The 22,909-nt window shown below is 44.6% G+C and overlaps 1 protein-coding gene and 1 long non-coding RNA gene across 2 annotated transcripts; both read right to left on the reverse strand.

Annotated features, from left to right (window-relative positions):
* Positions 1–105: 105 nt before the first annotated feature.
* On the reverse strand, positions 106–9,432 carry LOC124208538 (protein scabrous-like). The gene is made up of 4 exons (XM_046606354.1): positions 8,875–9,432; positions 8,377–8,767; positions 1,948–2,914; positions 106–1,871 (listed from the first exon to the last, which is right to left on the reverse strand). The coding sequence occupies exons 1-4, from the start codon at positions 9,177–9,179 to the stop codon at positions 1,207–1,209; spliced, it is 2,328 nt and encodes a 775-aa protein (XP_046462310.1). The 5' UTR covers positions 9,180–9,432; the 3' UTR covers positions 106–1,206.
* A 12,540-nt stretch (positions 9,433–21,972) lies between these two features.
* On the reverse strand, positions 21,973–22,523 carry LOC124208541. The gene is made up of 2 exons (XR_006880500.1): positions 22,408–22,523; positions 21,973–22,185 (listed from the first exon to the last, which is right to left on the reverse strand). It is a non-coding gene; the product is annotated as an uncharacterized LOC124208541 (long non-coding RNA).
* Between the last annotated feature and the right edge of the window lie 386 nt (positions 22,524–22,909).

Below are 22,909 nucleotides of genomic sequence, written 5' to 3' on the forward strand. Positions count from 1 at the left end.
TTTTTGCCGATTCAAATAATATTAAATCTACGTTATGAAAAAATCTAGTTATGTTGTATGTATGTATCTTAAAGGAATAATGTAGGAAAATTTAACAATAGAAAGTTGTTTTTATATCAGCCGTATATTTTCATTTCATTCGATTTTTGTCAGTTTTTGCCATCCCAAAAAAACTCAGGTTGGATTTTTTTTATTTTAAGTTTGTTTTAATGTTTTTGTTTGTTTTTCATCATCAATGGCGATCAAAGAGAATATATATGTATATAATAGACACACGCGCGCTACAGGGCCCTGCCGTGTCCTGTGAAAGCAGCACGCCAAAATGCCAGCCAGGGAAAATCAAGAGAGAATTATGAACATGTATATGTATATATATAATCATGGTGACACACACCGTCACACACACGCAATCTACCCAACGAAAACACAAACATCGTCCTCTTTCCTTCTCTCCTTTCCTTTCGTAAATGTATATAATTTGATATGTGTTATGCACACTGAAATATTATTATTTTGAAGGAGGGTCATGAAAATAATTCCAGGGCGGGAATTTTGAATTGAAAAAAAGAACAAAACACAGCCAATAAAAATAATAAAAAAAAAAAAAAAACGGCGGGAAGATGGCCAAATTCAAATCGAGGACAAAATCTTTGAATGGTTGTTTCTTCTTTTTCCTTCAGGCGGGCAGCTCTAAGAACACGTTAGTATAGATACACGCACACATTGAGAAACAGAAATTTTGTTTTTTGGCCCGAACGCAACACACAATAAGTCGGCCCTTATTTTTCGTTCCCAACCAACACATATATATAGACTAGGGTTATACATGTACACATAGTGACGCAATCCAATTCTTTTTCAACCGAAACCAAATCATCCGCCAGATCATCGGTGATATTCCATGAATGTTTTTCTTTGTGCGCCAAATCCGTTGGCGTCAGGCGATGATGAAACAGCTGGGGGAGGGGTGTGGGACTGACAACTGAGAAAAACGAGTGGGAATCATAAAATATGGATACAATAAGTTCATTTATACACACACACACACACGACTGTGTGTGTGTGGGTGGGCGAGATGATGATGAAGTGCACGACGGGATCAACTTGGACTAGGCCTCGGTCCGAGATGTTTCGCACGAATGGCGTGGGGCACTTCACGGATGAGATTGAGGGTCTTTCTTTCGATTTGATTTCTTTTTGTCCAGTTCAATGAACCGACGGAGTCGAGTCGACGCTGGCCGTCGCCGTCGTCGTTGCTGGTTGGTTGAAAATTCGCTTGTCCCGCACCTTCATCTCGACTTTGGCCAGGGCGATCCACTCGTTCTCCAGGCTGTCGTACCAGGTCAATCCCAGGGCGTATTTGCCGTTGATGTTGACGTGCTGACAGTGCGAGTACCACCAGCCGCCCTGGTAGCTGTCGGCGCAGTTGGTGTTGCTCAGGTCCTGGTCGTTGTCCCGCGTGCTGAACTTCATCGACTGGTGGTAGGAGGCCATGGCGTCCGAGGCGTTGCCCGTGTAGCCGTGGAACTGGACCGAGTAGCCCTCGTTCTCGCTGCCCACAACGAAGCTGTCGTACTCGGCCCACCAGTACTGGCCGTAAATGTCCCACAGGTCCACCCGCAGCATCGTCGTGTTGTCCTCCGTCAGACGGTGGAGGTTGTCGTTGCCCAGCCAGAATTCGCCCATCACAGAGCCGAAACCCGTTTTGTAGGCGGCCCAGTTGCGGTTGAAATCCTCTTTGCCGTCCGACCGGCGCTGGATGACGGTCCATCCGCCGCCGGAAGTCTCCTGGTCGCAGTAAACTTTGACGACTTCACTGGACTCACGCGGGAGAATGTAATTGACGCCCGTCGACGACACGTCGCGGCAATCTGAGATTAAACAACAGAAAAATGGGGTTGAATTAATTGTGAAATTAAATTAAATGCGGAAGAAAATGGGACTCACCGTGAGGTAAATTGTGGGCGAGATTGTTGTACTCGTGTTCCAGATGGGCCAGGCTCTGCTTGAGCGAATCGATCGACTGGGCAGACTGGATGGACTGCTCAATCTGGGCGAATCTCCAGTTCTGGACCTGCTGTCCGTGGCTCTGATTCATCATGGCCAGCGTGTTGTTGGTGAGTTTGGCTAGCAAAAGAGCCGAGCGGATCTGATCGGCCTGGACCTGCTCCTGCAGTAGAGTCGTCGTCGCCCTCATCGACTTGACCAGTTCCGACTGCTCGCCCTGATCCTCCTTGAGCGTGTGGACGGTGGACGTCAGCTGGCCGTCGTTGTACTCAAGTTTGGCCACTTCACGCTGGAGTTCGCCAATGTTGTCGTCGTAGCGCTCCTCCAGCCGCTCCATCGCTTCAAAGAGCTGAAGCGTCGACGACTGGACCTGATCGACGCCGGAAACTTTCAGCGTCAGCCGGTCGACGCTCTCGGCCAGCTTCTTGTTCTGGGCGCTGATTTCGGCCACGTCTTCCGCGTTGCTGCCGGCGCAGTTGCTGGACGGCTGCGACTCGAGCCGCTTCAGGACGGCCCTCAGTTCCGTTTCCATTTTGTGGACGTTGGACTCGGCGGTGGTCCTCAATTGGCTCAGCAGGACCATCTGTTTCTGCAGGTCGTGCTGTTCGCCGGCCAGCGTCTTGACCATCTTCCTCAGCGTGTGAACTTGGTGTTTGAGCTCGCTGCGGTGGTGGCGGATCCGGTGGTGCTGGCGGGGCTGGACCGATGTGTCCGTCGCCGTGGTGGCCATCGTCGACAGTCGGTTCATCTCCTCGTCCGTTTGCTGGACGTCGTCGATGACGGATCGGGTCCTCCTCCGCTGGTTCTTCTTGGTCTTGAGCATGTTGACAACGGGCTCTTCGTGCTCACTGTCGGCCATGGCCAGCATCTTGTGGGAGAGTTGCATTTCCAGTCGAATGTCGGCCATCTGTTTGAATCGAAAAAAAAACATTCCGTTATTATTATTATCAATTTCCTTGCGCAACATAAAAGATGTTTTGATTAGGGCTTTCAAAGTCGGCTGGATTTCCATCCGCATTTTGCACCCGTCAAAAAATAAAAAATAAACCGTAAGAAAAAAAAAATCACATGAAAGGGAGAACACACATCTCAAAGCTCATCCCCCCCCCTTCACAAAAGCGTAGTCGGGACGGATCAATCCGAGTGTAAAAGAAAACGCCAGAACCGGAATTTTCTTTCTTTTGGTGAAAAGAGATGCGAGCACCGAGGGTGAGAGAAAGCCTAGACAACGTGTGCGTCGCTGGAGCGTAACATCTAAAGACGGTAACATCTCATCCGCCATGCGAAACTTGTGCGATCCAGCACCCAACCCAAAAATAAAAATAAAAGCAGACGACGGCCAACTTATTATCCCACGCAGCTGCTGGAACGCTTATTTTGAGATGGAACTGACGGTTTATTTTGCCAAAAAAATAAAAAGGGTAGAAGGAAACATTTGGCCAGGGACAACATTTCATTTGTTTAAATGTTTTTATTTCTACCCCTCGGTTCTTTTTTTACGCGCTAGTTTCAAACACGCATTAGTTTATCGTCCAGTAATGATGACTTTTGGGACCCATTGCGGTTGTTTTCGAGCTTTTTTTTTGGGATATGACTAACAAGAAAGAAGAATAGACATCATGAAAGTTTTTTTTCTTTTCTTTTTGTGCTGATAATAGAGTGTGTAGTTATATATAAGAAAGAACCCCGCGCCAACCAGCAGGCCGGATGTGTTATGGACGAGCGGAGGGGAGCCGATGGTGGCAATCAAGTTATGGTGGGTTAACATCATATGTTGTTGTAGGAGACGACTTAACTGTATAATATATACCAAGACCATTCTCAGTTGCCTTTCAGCTATTATATAGCTCTCGGACTAGCATCAAAATTATGATCCGGACGGAAGGATATATATATTTGTCCAGAGTGTAATGTAGAGACTTACATTTCGGCGACTGGTGGATATACATAAATCAACCGATTCTTTTTTGCTTTATTTCTTTGCAGCTCTAAAAGGCACTTGAAGAGACAAATCTCCGCTATTCTATCTCTATGTCTTAACAATCTCGAATGGGGCAAATCCGGCGAGGCCGAAGAGTACACGACGATTGACTCGTCGTGCGGAGGGGGTGGCATTGATTGAAAAAGAGGAGCCGTAAAGGTCGTCTAGAGATCGGCTCTAGCTGCTGTCAAAGGCCTTTTTTTCGGCGGTTGTATTATAAATAGCAAATAGGTTCGTGACTCTTTTCTTTGAACATCTAACCCGGCCCATCGCCCATCCTCTTTCCGGAGACCGAGTGACCGCGCCCATCCAGTCGGCATGAAAAATCACACCCCGTTTTTCTTTTTTTTTTCGGCCTCCCAGTCACGAACGGCGAAAGGTTAGCAAAAAAAAGAAAGAGGAAGACATGGCGAATCGACATCTTTAGTCACCGAGAGACGGCAGACGTTCACCGTGAATGGAAGAATAACTCTGGGCGAATAGATTTACTGCGCAATCATTCGTCGGACGGGGAGGCCAGCGTAGGCGGAAAGCCTCGTTGACGTAATCATCTGCGTGATCGCTTCTTCTTTTTCTTCTTCCGGAATTCAAAATGACTGCCCGCGTCATTTCACGACTGTCGACATCACAGTCCCGGCGGTTACCCGAAATTCAATGGATTGGTTCAATCCCATCCAGCCTCACACACAAATGTGTAATAGCATCGAAAATGGGTGGTGGTGGGGATGGGCCAAGTGATAAGGAAATGCGGCCGACATTAGCGGATCGATCGGCCGTCGCAAGAATTTCTAACCCACCACCAACAACAACAGTGATTCTATTTTGCGTGCCGTTGCATTTCTTCGGGACACCGAGTCCTCCTCACGGCTCCGAGTATTATTGTGCACTACCACTAGTCTATATAACAACATGCAGCTGGCGGTGATGGCTCCGCGGGGCTAATAGCTAATCTCCTTTCATCTATTTACCGCCCCACCCACCCGCCCGCTCGATCGATTTCTCTACTCCGCCGAGAAGAGCAGAGTCGCCTAACTCAACCAAAGTTGATTGGATCAAGTGCAAACTAGCGCCAGAGAGAGAGAGAGATGCCGATGGCGACACAACAGCGACAAATAAACGAAATGGGGAGCAAAGAAATGCCTTCGAGCGACAACATTATGTTTCGACGGATCGAAATCATAATAACCGCGTGCAGAAAAGAAAAGGCAAATGTTAGAAGATCCAACCCGGCCGCAGGATCGATAGAGTTAATGAAATGATTGAAAAGATTTTCTTCCCAAACGCGGAAGAACAGACGAGAATTCCGGAGTGTTATTTTCGTTATTCTTCTTTCTCTTCCACCCACGACTCGATTCGTTAGACGTTTTGCCCCTCAGGAGGATTCCCAATCAACTGGCTCACCAATCCCGGGCAAATTGAGTCTTGTGTTTCAAACGAGATGGCCGCAATAACTGCAAAAATAAGACCCGACCCGACCCAGCTGCTCTGTTGTAGGTGAAATGAAATTCAATTTGGACCCCACGCCGTCGCTAGGGGAAAACAAACAGCGACAACAACAATCAGATAAAAAAGAAGAGAACAGAACAGAACAAACATTCTTTATTCTTTTTCTTCGTTCGTTTGTTCGTTTGATGAATTGTTTCCAATTGAATATCGGGGACCGACTAAATATCTGCGAGCTTTGATGGCGCGTGCGTTTGACATTTTGTCGGGGGAGGTTTGAATCGCGTTCACCGCACGGACAAAAAAAAAATTGACTGTTAGTGGTGCCGACACAAGCCCTCAAGTCATTTGTTATTGCATTTATTTAATGTGTCGAGGAGGATAAAGACAGTGTGGAGACTAATGGACTTTACTGGCGCGTCTGTTATGTTACATATTTCTTTCTTCTGCTGTGCGTGTGGATCGTTTTTACGGCTGGTAATGAGCGACATTTGGTGGTCAATTAACTTCGGCCGAAAATTCGAAAAAAAGGAAATGGCCTCCTCCTCCGCTTCACATATGCGGTCGTCTTATAAACTTTGCTGGCCTTTCAAACGGAGATGGCCGGGGCATAGTTGTTTCCGGCGGGGTCGAAATTCTATTCGGTAGCTCCCCCCCTCAGGATATAACGAAAAGTCATTCGAAATCAATCGATCAATAATAAACCAAGAATAGAGAAATTCCAAACAGACGCCGATATAACTTCCCCGCAAAAATAAATAAAAGAAAAAATATTTTTTTTTTTAGTCAAATCATCCGGGGTGACCAATCAACTATTTTTTCCAGAGAATGGGGTGAAGGATAAAAAAAAGACCCATCTGTTCACCGGTTTTTTAGAAATAGAAAAAGAAAAAAACACATCAGGTAAACTAAAGAAAAAAAAAGTATACTATAGATGCGGGCTTTCTAACTTTGTAAAGAGAGAGGGGAGAGCTAGAGTCTATTGCCCTGAGGGGGCAGGTGTTGCCTTGGTGTTATTTAGCGGCCCCTTCTTCTTCTTCTTCTTCTTCTTTCATAAAAATTAAACTCGGTTAAGAGAGAAACGAAAAGAAAAGGCACCGTGCGCTTGCAAGGTGCTGTGTGTGGGGTTAACCCCCCCCCGGTTCCATCTTCCTACTGACTGTGTAGACCTTCCCGTATGTTACCATGATGATGGAAAGGAAGAAGAGGGGGGATGGATAGTTGAGGGAAAAATTGAAAAAAAAAATAATAATAATAATAAAGATGAAGCAGAAGAGAGCGGCGGCGTCCAAGAAGAAAAGAAGTTGTTGTTATGAGCCCCAGCAGCCCAGCTATTGGATTCCACCGGCGACCTTTTCTATCTACCTTGGGATAGACTCTATATAGACACACACACCTGGACATATGGAAGCTCATCTTTAGGGAGAAACCGTGACAGATGCTTGTCGCGAATGTCAGCCAAAAACAGAATCCAGTGGATGGAGAAGAAGAAGAAAACAAGCTCGCGCAAATAATAATAATAAAAGATAAATTCCCTTTTTCGAAGAGTGGCCCAGGAACTCAGCTGTTGACTTTGTCGAAAAGCCGAAACTCGCTTCAATAAACAAATAACAAGCTACACAAGAGGGGAGGCAAAAATTGTTGTTGTCGAAAGGTTACTGAATGTTATAAAAGTGAACAACTGCCATCGTCGCTATAAATAAAAAAAAAACTGTCGTATGTCTATGTGTGTGTCTGATTCTATCTATCGCATAATGAGGCTGGCGGAACAGGGAACGTGCTCCGGGAGTTGTTGCCGATCGACCGACTTTTCTGCCGCATTATCGACACCACCACCACCACCACCACCCACTGTAATAGATAGAGACACACCCAGCAGCAGCAGTACCGCCGACACTCTCCCCTTTTCTTTTTTCCTGTCTATACACGCATCCTTTCATCCAATAACCAACCCACTTGGCACAGCAGCAGAGAGCCCTAACGTGAGCCAGCACAGATCGAGTCTATGCGACGAACGCGTGTGTACACGGCGCATTGCATCACCTTTTTCTGCGTGCCCTCCGAACAACACGTAATATTCCGATTCCGAGACTCTCTCCCCGCTCCCACACGAATGATTTGGATTTTTAAAAGAAAAACTTTTCAAATAAAAAAAGCGCGGGATTTTTAAAAAATAAAAGTAAAAAACTGTCACGTGAACTTTAGACGATAAAAGATGACCACCACTTTTTTTTTAGCTGGACGACCTTTTTCCGGCTACAGTTCAGAGTAATCGAGATAAATAGTAGGTCAACTTATACCTGAAATGTTATTGGCTAAAGGAGGGGGGAAAACTTTTTGGCGGATACGCGGATGGTGCCGTCTTATATACAGTGAAGCCATGCGAAACATAAAAACAAAAAAAAAAATAAGTCAAATCGTACAAGTTGCTGTTTTTTTTTTCTTCTTTCCCTTCAACTTCAACTTTTTCCCTTCCGTCTCTAGCAGCAACGTCAATAAAAACAAAGTCCAGGTCTCTGCACCCCACCAAGAAGGAAAGAAAGAAAGACAAAAGTGAAGCCTTGTATATATTAGACAGCAGCGCGCTGCCTACTACTACTGGAAATACATACGTATATAGATTTCCCTTTTTTTACGACCGGGCTAGATGAAAAAATGATAAAAATATTTCGGTGGGAAAAAGACATGATGCTGTAAAAGAAAGACGGTGTGTGCGCGCATGAAGTTATATGATGATACACCTACGAACAAATTCGACTCGCTTCTGTACATCTAATTTATCTTTGCGCTGTTGGGAAACCGGGCGGCGGCGGACAACTAAACAAAAAAGATGGACTAGAAGCCTTCGGCCTTGTCCACTCGTTTGTTCCGGTTCTACACACACTACACTACGGCGGATGGATGGGATGGGATGCTGGATAAAGATGTGAAATCTCATAACTTACGTTGTTCTCGAGCCGCTCCAATTGGGCCGCGTTGAGTTGCTGGTGATGGTCGAGCCGTTGGACGTCGTCGTCGACTTGCTGGATCGATTGATTGATCTGCTGGCGGTAAGCCGCCTCGTCGGCCACCTGGGCCTGCAGCACTGTGACGTCGAAGCGGGTCAGCTGGAGCTGGCCGGCCGTCTCCTGCTGCTGCTGCAACTGCCTCGACACGTTGACGGAGCGATTCAGATCGAGGATTTCGCCCTTCATCTCGGCCAGCGACGACTGGAGCCAGTGCAGCGTCTTCTGCTCGTTCTCCGACGACGTCGCCGTAGGCTCGGCCGTGACGTCGTTCCGTCCCGACGACGCCGACGACGCTGTCGTCGCTTCCTTGACGTGTTCCATGTCACGTCTGCCGGAAATCAATCAATCAATTTAGTTGTTGGACAAGGTTAGTTATGTTATATTTTAAAAAGCTTCCGGATGGATCACAGACGGAATGGATTCAATGCAACTCACCTGAGAGAGTCAATTTCGGCCCGTAATTCGCCAATCACCGAGGCGTAGTGAATGTCGCGCAGTTTGGTGGCCAGCAGCTCTTCCAGCGCCCGGTTGGTTTCGGCCATTTGCTTGGAGAGTTCGCCGAGTCGGAGGCCTTCGGCCCGGAGCAGAACGGCTCCGTCCAATCCCGAACTGGAGGTCGTTAACAACATGTCCGTAGTGGAGGTCGTCGTTGTCGCCGCAGGATCGACTTGTGATCGGCAGACGGAAACGGCCAACAGCAGAACCAGGAGACACTTGAACTTTGCCATCGTGGCCATCATCTCTTCTTCTTAACTTCTTATTGAAACAACAACAACAACACCGAAGAACAACCGAAAAACCAAAATTCAAATTTCACATGAACCGCAAATTCACCGCAAAAAGTTTTTTTTTTCAAATCAGACCAATAAACTTTAACCAAACAAATAATTTTTTGGAAATAACTTGCTCAAAAAATTGAAAGGGGAATATGATAAGGAGCTAGGAGGTGCGTACATGTAGTTCACTGTCAGGAGCTCGGAACTCGACTGGCTTCGGTTGGACCGGGTGGCTACCGTTTTGTCTCTTTTTCCTCCCTCTCTCTCTCTTCGGTTTGGCTCCTCCCCTTTTTCCATCGGGGTAGTAGTAGCTACTACTACACCCGGGTAAAAAAAAAAAAAGTGGGTACTAGAGCCGAGAGAGCGCGTTCACCTGATGGCACGCGCTTATTTACGCCTCCGCCTTCTTCTTCTTCTTCTTCTTAAAACATGTGGAGAGACTCTGATGTCGGTGTGTGTCACTGCTGGATGGCTATCGCCGATTTCCATCAACGGAATAGATATATAATACAAGGCCCTCTCACTCACACATTCGGGATAGTTTGAGTGAGTACCTTGGCTGGCAGCTGCAGCTGCCGATAGCACACACCCACACACACACACACACACAGCACACTCGCCCGTCTTTCGACATTTACAGAGACCTCCCATCAAACATCCTCATCGTCTAAGCTATACAACATCTCCCAAACTACACACAGAATATATCTAGTGGCTGGATGTTATACAATATCGAGCCAGGACTCCCGAGACGACCGAAAAGCAATACACTACACCCACCCAAACTCTTTGCCGCTGTCAACTTACCATCACAACTAACCCAATCTAATAGTTACATATATATACAGTCAAGTTGCCAATGCCAAATTCTATACACACCCCAACGTCACATTTACACAGGATAACAAAAAAAAACCAATCTAGTTCGTGAGCATGTTATTCGGTTGTGACCGAAGAAAAACGATTTTACTTTTTTATTTTTATTTGGCGACAGACTAGGTACACATCATAGTCATTCAATTGTCTGGGAATGTGTCTTTGACATTGTTTTTTTTATTTTGATCATTTCTTCTTTTTGTGTGGGGACGAGCACACACATTAGTATGAAGGAACACGACCGCTCACACTCTCAATCCAAGACCCCCCCCCCCTTTATACATATAAGCTTATCTGGATATAATAAGGCCTAGCTCAGCTCTAAAGGGTTCCATACAACGGATTGAGCGTTTGCCGAGCTTTGGCAACGTTAAGCGGTCGGGGGTCACAATTTGGGAGCAGTGAATATTTTGTTAGTTATAAGCTAGAGTATATTTCTGGTGATATTTTTCTACTACCCCCAGCAAAAGTCAGTAAGGGGGTGTAGTAGCTCTTGTTCGTTCGTTTCTTAATTTTTTCTTTTTTTTTCGTGGGGGGGATTTTTTGGGGGAACATTCTGACACGACAGCAGAAGCCATCGGTAGAAAAAAGGGGGGTCCTTCTATGTATGAGTTACTCCCTCCACTTTACCATCAGTATAAAGGTGAAAAAGGCAAAGGTGAGTTTTTGGGGGGGTTTGGTGGCTTTTTTCGTCCAATTATAATAAAGGAGCGCGCGGGTGGCAGCAGGTTATGCAGGGGTCTAGGAGCCCCAACAGAAGGGGGTCGGATCCTCATGTGACAGCTGCTCTATACGCCGTAGCCAGCCCAACTATCGTCCTTCTCTCTCCTTATTTTATCTCCAGCACAAGCAAACCTTCTGCCATTATTATTCACCATCCTATATGTTCACTATCCACCACGCATGTTATTTTTTCCTCCAGGAAAAATTTAAAAGGAGCTATATTTCCCCTTTCGTTTTGTCTGTTGCTATAGAACCCCGTGTGTAATGGTGGTCTTGAATATATAAGTCTTTCTTTTGTTTTTTGACTTTACTTTTCCCGCTCAACGGTTTGTTATCGGCCAGGGAGTCCAGGTGGATGTCGTCTCCGTAGTGATAACCGGTTGTGTTCTCTCTTCTCCCATCTTAAGACTTTTTTTCTTTTTTCTTTTTTTCGAATCTGTTTCTTGGACGGAAATGGAGAAGAAAGCACGAGCAGCACACACACACAGCCCCAACGTTGCACCTGCCCCGACTCAATCCGCTGCGGGTCAATAACGTCGTCTGGATGTATATATAATAAGAAATGATTTGAGCTTATATGGAAGTATAGTATAGACTACTGACAGGGATTTCTCAAAAACCCACCGCTAGTCTACAACTATATATAAAACTCTAGACGACTATCAATTTTGAAAATTGGATGCCAGGTGCGTTCCTGGCCCAGAAATAAAAAATTAATTTCGTCTTCCCAGGGACGGAGATGACAAGGTAAAAAGTTGCCGAATTAAAACGAACGGCAAAGAGAGTGGCAAGTTGGTGTGTGCGCGCTCGCCAGCCGGGAGAAAGTTGAGTGTCGAATGTGTCGAAAATGAAAAACTTTTTTAAGGGCCTAACGAACACGGAATGAATTTTCTCGCCAAAGTCTTTCGGTACGCGTCTAGAAAATTTTAGTACTTGTTGAAACGCAAGTTGTCATATCAATTCGACTCAAAAATACGACATTTCAGAATATTATTGTATAACTTGGAAAGCTATCAAAGTTAGAGTTGGAGAGTCTGTTGAACAAAAATTTCTCTTTGAAAGAGGAGCTAAGATTTGACGACTTTTTAATGGGCAACGCAACGGACGGATGTCGTTACAATTGAAAATGCATTTCCAGTCAGAGCGGCGGATGAGAAGAGCCAGTTCAGGGGAAGAAAAACGCTCAAACAAACCATCAACCTCCTCCAGTTAAATGAGGAGAAGATAAATGGTTATCACGCCATCGCCCAGGAGATAACAAAGGTCAACACACACACACACATCACAGGCATTTCCACCAGCTGTGCATACACAAGGCGAAAATAAAAATGTAGAAAGAGCCGCTGTGCAGAATGTTCAATATTTACCTGGGCCAGATTGGAAAGCTATAACAGCTGATGGAGCTCCCCAGCTGTAGTACACTTTCTCTCCCTACGATCTGCTCCAGTTTTTCGCCAAACTGCGGGTCAAGGGTCGATCTCATTTTCGGCACTACCAAAAATTTATTTTTAGTGCGGTGGTCCCCACTTCCGTACAAAGTTGAGGCCATTGATAAAAAATCCTGACAATGAAAAAATAAGAAATCCCCCACACAAAATTGAATGTATAGCTTGTTACTATACTATACGGAATTGTAACCAGCCCTCGACAAATAATACCCTTTATTATATTTTCCCTGCGGTTCAAAGGGGTTAGTATATTCTTCTACTATACGTACTATCCGGGCCAGTGTGTGTGTGTCACATGGTCGCCTATTGTTCTGACTCGACCTGATGGTTCGCCCGTCCAACCATCTGCCCTTGTGGTTGACCTGCCCTCGTGCTGTCTATACTCTCTCTCCGACAGATATATCCAGCGCTTATTTATTTACAGGGATGTGTGTGTGTGTAGACTGTGCGGTACAGACTAGACACAATGCGCACGAACGGTCGCTACGCTACAGCCCCCACCAAAACAAGAAACACGACGACTCGGATTGCAACTGCACATGCAGTTTTTCTCTCTCGATATATCTATATCTCTTCTTCTTCTCCTTCTTTTGTCGGAAGGAGCGGCTATTCCAGCTCGCTGGATCGATCCGGGAGAGTCTTTTATTTCTTTTATTTGTTTTTTGTTTTGTTTCACGCTGTCTAGTCACCGGTATGATTACACACTGGCATGCTTGTGGGGAATCTTTTAACCCGTGACGTGCATGAAGTATGTGCTGTCTCGAGTGGTTCATTCTATATCAAGATCTATACACACTTAAACCTTATCTATTTACGCACGGGTTTTAGACGTGTGGTCCAATCAAAGCCGGGCGAGATTCCAGAGAACTTGAGACATTTGGGCGTAGGATAATCGATTGATTGGGGGGTAGAAATACAAAGGAAAAAGTCGATTTTCAATTTGATACATTGGTGTAGAGAGAAATGTACGGGTGAGACAGGGTTATTGCACGGCGTTCGGAAGAGAGATATTTACGGCCTTATATATGTAGACAGCGCAGCCCAGGCACGTGTAGGGCTATTGACAATTTGTGCATGTCAATAATCAGCCGCCCTCTATACACTAGTCCGTCACCAACTGCCATGCGCCGTAGAACTATGCCACACAGCTCAGAGAGAAGGAGAGAGAGAAGATATTTTCGAATAATAGTTGATGATATTGTATTGTCACGTCCCGACATACGATCCATCGACTTTTCTTCCAGATGATTCAGCCGGGCGTGATGAACTATTCATAGACGTAACTCGCATGTGACTTGACGATATATATTAGCTATTATGCTGCTGCTGCTGCCTACTGCTACTGCTGTAAAGAGCCGAGCTTCCTAGCTATTCAACGGTTGCCATGGGTCAATAACGTCGAGACGGTTAGACCAGCTCGACGTTTCACAAATGGCCTGTATGCAACATTAAAGAAGGAACCAACTGCGCACATTTGGGACGGCCCTACACACTTTCTCAATCTATATACTCTCAATCATCCAAAAGGACATATATTCAAAGAATAAGTGCGGAGGGGCTTACATAACGACACGAGTGTATGAGTATGTACATCTGCTAGACTTTGAGGGCAAATAGAACAGCAGCAATGTGCGATGCTAGCTGTGGAAATCATTTTAAGTAAAGGGTCTGTGCTGGATATACACAACAACCATTACATGTGTGTGCTAGCCGACTAGAGAGCTGCAATGGACGTCTAGCGGTTTTTGTACAAATATCTATCCAGAGCAAATATACAAGATGGAAAGGAAAAAAAAAGGTTCTGGGGTCGTTTTATTTGGTTTGAGGACCACCAACAGAACGACATGGATCCGAACAAGAAAAGTCCCGACTTGTTATACATAGAGGGATAGAAAAAGTTCAAATCTATAGACAGGCCTCTGTGAATGGTATAATATCGAACAAGGAAAAAAAGTGGGGGGGAACAAGCCTTCCATTGCAGCCTGGCCAAAAGATATCGAACGACATATATATCGAACGACAATCTAGTGGACATTGCAGCTATAAATATCGTATTCTTCTTCTTTCTTTTTCTGGGCTTGGCAGCATCGACATCTCATAAATGTCGATATAGAGACTTGGTTGGGGCCCCTTTTGATATCTCAAACCGTCCCGTCGTCTGTGAATCCAACAGTTTCCGCCCATTCAGTTTTGCACACAAGAGACGATCTAGAACGACTCGTGTTGCAGCAGACCCCCAGAAAGCTTCTACTAGCCTCCCTCGTTCGAGTCATTCATATTCATTCAGATGACGATACAATGGGAGGTTGTACACCCCCTCCAACCTTCTTTTTGCCTTGCCCAACTATTTTCTGATGTCATTTTCGATCGTCCGTACAGAAAAGAGAAAAATATTTATGGCCCCCAGGTTTTTGTTAGAGAGACCCTTTAGTTTGTATTGCGTATACACTAGATCCTTCCCCCCCGTTTGAGCTATTTATCAGTGTGTACAGTATGACCCAACCAAAGGAAGAAGAAGTTCTTTTTGAGACTGGGAGAAACTCGGGAGGGGTCCATTTGTGGTTCTCGTTTTCTCTCTTGTATTCAAACATCTATCCATCGGGAGGACAGCATTCTTTTCGACTGGCGTTTGACGATGGAAGTCGCCTAGACCATGGAAGAAAAACCCGCCTCCTCCATTTTTTCCCTTTTTGGCTTCAGAAAAACTAAAATAAAAAGTTTCGAAGCGCCCAAGTACACGTCGGCGAATAGATGCATGTATATATACGTCCTTATTCTTCTCCACTGAACTGGAACGAAATTGAAGAAACGGCCCTCGAGAGTGTATGTGTACATTTTTAGATTCCATATTCCGCCTACCCACTCTTGGAAACTTTTGTTATTTTCCATCGGCGTGTCCGCCCTTCTCCATCCCTTTTTCTTCTTGAAATCGAATCCATAGAAAAAAAATTAGAACGAAAAGTTAAAAAAGAAATAAGAAAGAAATTTGTGCGTTGAGCGACACGGTCAGAGAGCACCAAGTTAACAACAAAAAATGTTCTTTTTTTGGGTGAATCAATTTCTCGGAAATAAATTGCGCAGTCGAGATAATAAAAGGGGGGCCAGCAGAAGCGAAAAAAAGAAGTTGATTGTTATTCATATTTTTTCCCTTGTCGGCGACACTAACTTTTTCTACCCTCTCCACTTCAATAGAGTCCAGCTTTTTCAAATTCGATCCAGACTTTATTATTTACTGTATCAAAAATTTAATAGACACGCTCCCCTATTCCATTTTTCAGAGGGGCTTCTTCTCTATTCGACGAATAAAAAAATATGAGACGGTCATAAACGACAGGAAAGAAATAGAAGATAAAAGGTTTTATTCCGCTCGTCTCTATTTCTTGACTTGCCAAGTCGACTGGCCGAGTCGGCAGGTGAGAGCTAAGAGCAGATGAATCTCGTCTAGACAGTCACGTAACAAACAAACAACAGCAGAGAAAAAGTAGAAACATTGACGGATGTTTTGGTTGTCCCGGATAACAAATGATAAGAACCTGAAACTTCTTTTCATTCAGATGAATGGCAATCCGGAAAAGTGATAATGGGCATCTGTTTTTATCATCATCACTTCCGTCTCTCTTGGAGCTCCAGTTTCGCCGATATTTTTAGTCACGCTTCCCGTCGAGTAGATTCTCTCACTCGTTACACAAAAGGAGGGACCGAGTACTTTTTGTATCATCCCATCAAGTCAAACCATTTTTTCGCACAGACGAGGGGGCCATAGGATGTATAAATAATGATCCATCCTTCACCGCGTTCCTAATAACGTCCAGGTGCTAGAGATACTCGAGAGATGAGAAACTTGGCCATTATCTTTTCTCCACATTTCATCCGCATTTGCATAGACATTTAGAGACTCGAGACTCCGCGAGACTCGAGTGTTGATGCAGTTCTTGAAAAGTCTCTCACTCGGATATCCATCCAGCATGCGAGCTGATGTTTTCAGTCTTAGATATAATTAGAGCCGCGTGTTTTCTTGTTGCCCTCTTCTCATTTTATCTTTCGCGCTTGATTGGAACACACACCCAAAAGAGAGAAAAAGAAAATAAGAAAGAAAGAAGCCCGTTCTTAATGATGATATTGACAAGGACTGCATCAAAACTTGTCATCTCTCCTCCAGGCCGTCAACTCCAGCTCAGACTGTGTGACTCTCTTTCTCGCTAATCATTCCTTCAAGGAAAGAAGAAAACATCCGTCGTTCCGGCGTTGTGGTCCATATAGATTTTGGGGAGAACACAGGAGAGAGAGAGAGTTGGTTTCCTTCCGGAATAGAAAGGGGGGATAAAAACATATTAATGCGCCGGAATGTTTGCCCTAGCTGACGCACACGACAACGGTGAGACCATAAACGACCGACCGACCGACGACAACGACCTGCTTTATATTCGCCTAGCGGAATATGGTATAGATCAATAAAGCGGCTAAAACTCTACTCCTCCTCCTGTAGTACAACTTTTGACTCTGGGCGGTTCCGCTTTTTCTTCTGGACGAATTTTTTTTTTCGTTCGGCAAACTCTGGAAAAAAGGAAATTCCAGACTAGGGAACCGAACAAATGTTGGCGAGAGCGTGACATCGCCACTTGCTCTCTCGCAAGCAGACGACAAATGAACCAACAAAAGAAAATTGGCACGATCTTCCGGACTGGGAAAAAGTAAAAAGAACCGGAAGAAAAAAAATTTCTTTTTGTGAAATTGGCGTTTATTTCTTTTTCCCTCCCAATTCCTGATCTTGTTAAGTGGCAACTATGAAAAGAAAAAAAAAGTGAGATGCCCAGCACAGCACAGAGTCTTACTAGTAGATGTCTCAAGAGACCCAGAGCTATACACTCTAATCCGCAACGTCCGGACTGGACATTTCACGTTGTTGTACATTGCGGAATAATCTCCTACTTCCTCCCCAACGTTATTTTTCGGGTGGGGTTTCGCCCGTGCCCATTAAGAGGATCACACACACACATTCACACACATTTTCCACCTTTTCTCTCTTTCGGAAAAGGTCAGAGAGTCGTAAATCGTCACGGGGGTGACGGATTGTCCTGGACCCCCTTGCGTTTTCATTTCAAAAGTTGATTCGAAAAAACCCGCGCAAAAGTCCGGCACAAGCTCAGGTGCTGTCCAAGTTATCAGCCCAACCAACGTGGGGGTATACATCCAAAACGCCAGGTGCTGGCACACACAGAAGACGAAAACCGGTTCTCCTGTTTCTCTTCTTGCCACTCGGCAGTCGCCATATGAGCGATAAGTCGGGCAAAAGGTTTTTTCTTTATCGGTGGTTGAAAATCGACAGTCTAATAGCAGCAGCAGCAGCAGCCGTTAGACACACACACACACGATCGATGGGCTCAAGGGCCTATGGGCGGTCAGGTGTTGTGTGGCCATGTTGAAATAGAACAAGCAGCTGCTGCCGTCCGACAAACCAATCTTCTTGTATAAACTCTATCGCATTATTTTTATTTCTCCCCCAATGACACACAGAGTGTCCCGATTGAAGCCCATGTGGCGTTGCTGGCCGCCACCTGATATGCGGGCGTGGTGGCTCTTATAGACTAGACGCTGGTCAAATCCGACAATAAAAAAACCTGCGGGTTTATTACCCACAAAAACACTTTTTGTTTTTTCGAAAAATACCCGCATTATTATTTCTAATGTGTTTATTTAACGTGATGTGTCGTGGTGGTGATGGTAGGAAGGATGACGTCATAAATTGCTTGGAAGGAAACATTCCGCGGGATGGATGGGAAAACTTTTTCTTTTTTCATTCGTGCGCAGATGTCGCCCGACCGAGTGACACATCCGCTTTTTTTTCATCTTTTATCTTTCTTTCTTTTTAGATTTATGTAAATAAATTGATCAATATTGAACAATGAGCGCAAATGTACAGGCTGCGCATTCAACATGGGCGCCGCGGGATGAAAAACAACCGCAAACAAAAGGGGGAAAATGACGCGCATCACAGCAGCGAGCGGCGAGCGCGTAACGAATAATATGTAGGCCTACATAAAAGACGCGGAGACAATCAAAATAAATAATTTGGATCATCATCATTCATCAGTGTGTGTAGGGGGAGAGAGAGAATAAACCCCACCAAACAAAAAAGGGGAGGAAATAAACTCACGGGTCCCCATGTGAAACTTATACAAGAGGATCATCATTAATATCCCGACACTGTCGTATATGTACATCTGTACACTACGGGATTCTATTTTCTAGAGGCCACGCGCGGACAACCCTAGAAAAAAAGGACATTGTCGACCGGGCGGGAACATTTTTCTTGATTTGAAATGATGGGCCAAGTACGTAGTCACGCATCCGGCAGCGGCCGTATCAAAATAGAGGAGAGCCAAAATCACGACCGAATGTTCAATCAGGGATGTGCTGGGCACCAAGTGGCATGGGAAAATAATAAAAATCCACCGCGCAGTCCGTGGAGAGCAGCCGGAGGATTGACTGAACTAAAAGGAATGGTCGGAATTACCGGGAAAACCAAAAGTCGACTCGGAAATGGAGAAGGCGGTTAACGAGAAAACGGAAACGAAAAATCTAAAAGAGAGAGAAAAAAAAGGAAATTCCGGTCAAACACCATATCCTTCATACTGGGAAAAACAAGTGATTTTATTTTCACTCTCTTTTTTCGTTTTTTCTCTGTGTGAACTCAACGTTAACCGGCGCCTGATTACGTGTGTGCAATTGAGTCAGTTCCGGAATGGGTTAGACATTTTTTTTTAACCTACACGCAGTCTCAGTACTCGGAAAAAAACCTTCCAAATGTCCACGCACAACATCAACTAGGGGGGGAAAACTTTTGTTTGTGTCATCTTATTTTCTGGTCTAAAGATAATATAAATAAGAGAGTGAGCTTTTTGTCTTTATTGGCTTTTTAGTCTTTCCCCCCTAGTGTAGGGGACTTGTCCAACTTTTTGTAATACCCTAATCCGGATATATATAATGCAGAGACGGAGGATTTGCCGGTCAGTTCCGGACTTGGAACTTCCGATATTTCGAGTCGAAAATAATTGTTATTGGCCCTGTGGCGCCAGCAACTTTTTTTTACGATAAAAAGGAGATTGGCTGTCAGCTCAAGTCAATTACACAATATTAGCCACGTAATCCGATGCCCAGCAAACAAGCTGTATACAGTACACACGACAACCCCTTCATTTTCTCCCTATACGGTCCGCATACATATAACAAAACGTGCGGTTTTACTTTTCCAAACATTGGATATCCCTGTCTACCAACCCGAAAACACACACTGAGAGCAAGAACAGGTGATGCGGGTGGTGGGCCCCACCCCGAGTCAGTCTCGGGTCCAGATGGGGGCGTTCGAACCGGAAGTATCGGATGAGTCCTATAAGGTGATGGGGCGGATGAACAAGTTAAAACCAAACAGACGGCGATGAGCAAGCGCAGCACGAGAGTCAGGGGTGAGTCGGAGTAACAAGAAAAATGGTTAGGCCAAAGCCACACACACAAAAATAAAAAGGAAATAAGGGGCGGATCATTTGGCGAGAGAGTCGAGTTTACAGAAAATGAACTGTCACGCGGATCTCCGAATATATATCCAACATACCGGTCAGCTGCTATATACTGCCGGCCATAGTTGAACCCCTCTCTGTTATCTCTGTACTAACCGCCATGACTTTGGGGGTTAGATAAAAAGGGCAGCCACACGTTTAACCATTTGACCCTGGTGGTGGTGGTGAGTTCGTCTCGTGTTCAAAGTGGGTGGATCACATGACTTGTGACTCATGACCGAATGTTTGATTACACACCACCACCACCACCACCACCACCGAAAAAATAAAAACTTTTTATTTTTCCTTCTCTCTCCACAACTGCTGCCACGCAAGTTATTATAATACCAGCGTAACTGATGACGAGAAAATTGAGAGGCAGAAATAAAAAGAAAACAGAAAAAATATGGCGCACAGCACGCGCCGTGCGTGTTGGGTTCCATCACGAGCATATCAATTGCGCGTCGCTTTTCTCCCCAAACACACACATGAAGAAATAAATAAAAAGAAAAGACCATCTGTAATACCGCCAGCAGCAGTCTAAAAACCGAAAGGGAGAAAATCAAATAAATTTCGCGGGAAATGTTGGAAAAAGGAGAGAAAAACAAAAATCAAATGCGCAAGCAACTGGGGTATAAATGGAAGCGTCTGTTTGGGCTGGAAGATGAAAGAAATCACGGCGCAAACTGTCGACGTCTATAATATCCACGAGAGAGAAAAAAAGGTCATTACGGATATGGTGGGGTATAAAGTTAACGCTGTTTTTGCGGAGGATGACATGTCTAATATCGCCAAGAGGCTGCTGGCGCTATCCGTTTGAAGAGTCGAGCAAACAAGACCCGTCAGCTGACGATGTTATCGTTTCTATCTAGCGAGACAGAGAAAAAGACACAAGGAAATTTGAGAGAGTGCAACGAATAATGGGAAATGAGACGAAGCAAGGCAACAAGACACAGCACGCTGCTGGGAATGAAAAGAAGAAGAAGAAGCAGCTGCTCTTGTTCCTTGTCTCCTTTTTTCTTTAAAGAAAATAAAAGACACAAGACCCCGCCAAAGAGACATACAGAGACCTGCTGCCATCACAAGGGAAGAAGAAAACCGTTCCTAATCAAGTCTTTCCGTCAGCAGCAGGTCCTCCACGGTTGAATTTCTAATTCAAGATTTGTGTATAATACCTTTTGTTAAAACTTAAAAGTATCTGGATTTCAAACGTTCTACAACTGGGAATCTATCAATCGATGGCTCTCTCGAGATACTGATGCTAATTATTAACAACAATCACAAGAAATCGATCGAATTTTTGGACTCGAATCTACTTGGGAGGGTGGAGCAGGTTGAACTATTATTTTCCAGGAGACAGTTGGCGAGTGCCAAGGTGGCCAGGGTGTGTAAGGCAGATGTTCATCGAGTCAAACTGGCTGTGGCTCCTCATGTCATGTCACTCACTTCATTAAAAACAAAAGAAATAGGGCTGGAACAACAGAAGCCAATGTGCGTGGGGTTTCAAAGCTGCTGCTCTCTCCCCCATTCTGTCTTTCTGGCAACGGAATTAATTTGGAGAAAAGGAAGAAACAAAAAAAAAAGAGAAAAACCGGAAGACGCGTGCTACTGCTGGCCCTGGCTTCTGGCTGTCTCGAGACACGTACGTCTACCACGTGGTGTTGTTATTTATAGTGGATGATGTACCACTGAGAGCAAACCCATTGTCTTCAGCCAGAGCCCCCCAGCGCAAAAGCCTTCAGCCTTCATGCTTAATTGAGGCAATCGCGTTATCTTCTCTACGGAGTGGCTGATGGAAATTTCATTTGGACCAGGAAGTGCCGGTGTGGCGGCAAGACCCAATTGGTGGACAAAATTCAAGTATAGTGGACAATTTTAAAGCAAAGTTTCACTTTGCTTCAAGTGTTTCAAGTTCAAATATTTCTGAATTTGATTGTTTGTCTAAAGACAAAGTTGTGGGGTACAAAAACAGGCCTGATCTGCAGTTGTTCTACACGTGAGCTTTTTTATGAACTCTGACTGAGAAAAAACAGTAGGATGAAACAGTTTCAGCCAACTGCATGGCCCAGTAATAATCGTACTCCGTAGTCCGCAACGAATTATAATAAACGGCCACTCAATAGTCAGAAAGGGAAGATAGAAATGAATTTGTCCTACCTTTATGCCTGGGAAATACAGCCAGGCATCTCTACAGTTGCTCCATTCGCAGGAAAATTGAATCCACCAGCCGGGATAGGAAAAAGGGAGTCCTCGTGAATACACCCACACTCGCATGGGCGTACACGAGGACATTTAAAGAAAGAGGAATTGAAGAGATCCTTAACTCGGTCGACACTGGCAGTTTCTCCAATCCACAGGGATGCTGTTTATCTAAATACAAAAATTTCAACAATGAGTTACGAAAAATATTTACAGAAACAATAACACAAGGAAAATTTGAAAACAAGACAGTTGTAAACCAGGGGTATACCCACTGAATTGAAGGTTTCCATGAAATACGCTGCATTCATGCAAGTCATGCATCATTAAAAAATCTGACAGACCCCAGAGACAGATCACATGCAGGTTAATAAAAGTAAGGAAAATTATTACCTAAGGGATGATAGGCTACTGTGATTGCTGCTGATGACAGGAGTTCATCGGTCAAATCACATGACAAGAGGTCCAGCACAAGCAAACTTTGTTGTTACGATGTCTGGCTCAGACCTCACATCTGCACAGAGGAAAAGGTTACATTTTAGTGCAAACAATCTGCCATGCATTGACAAGGGGATCACAAACTTGGAACAAATTTAACTACTCTATTTCATCTCCCATAGTCATCTCATTTTTATTCAGAATATTTACCCGCCAAACAGCATGGAGAACTTGGAGGGCTGCGACACCAAAATTCACATAACGACGATGACCACATTTTTACAATTTTATTTTCGTGCATCCACGTCCAATAATCGTTCCATTTTTCTTTGTAATCTTATTAGTCTCCCTTTCGAAACTTTGTATCATGATCTATCTATTAACCAGTTTATAGACCGTGCTTGTATCAAGCTTTGTTGAATTGTAAAACAAGAAAATGGAAGCAGACGACACTAAT

This window comes from Daphnia pulex, chromosome 12 (assembly GCF_021134715.1).
Source record: "Daphnia pulex isolate KAP4 chromosome 12, ASM2113471v1".
NCBI lineage: Eukaryota > Metazoa > Arthropoda > Branchiopoda > Diplostraca > Daphniidae > Daphnia > Daphnia pulex.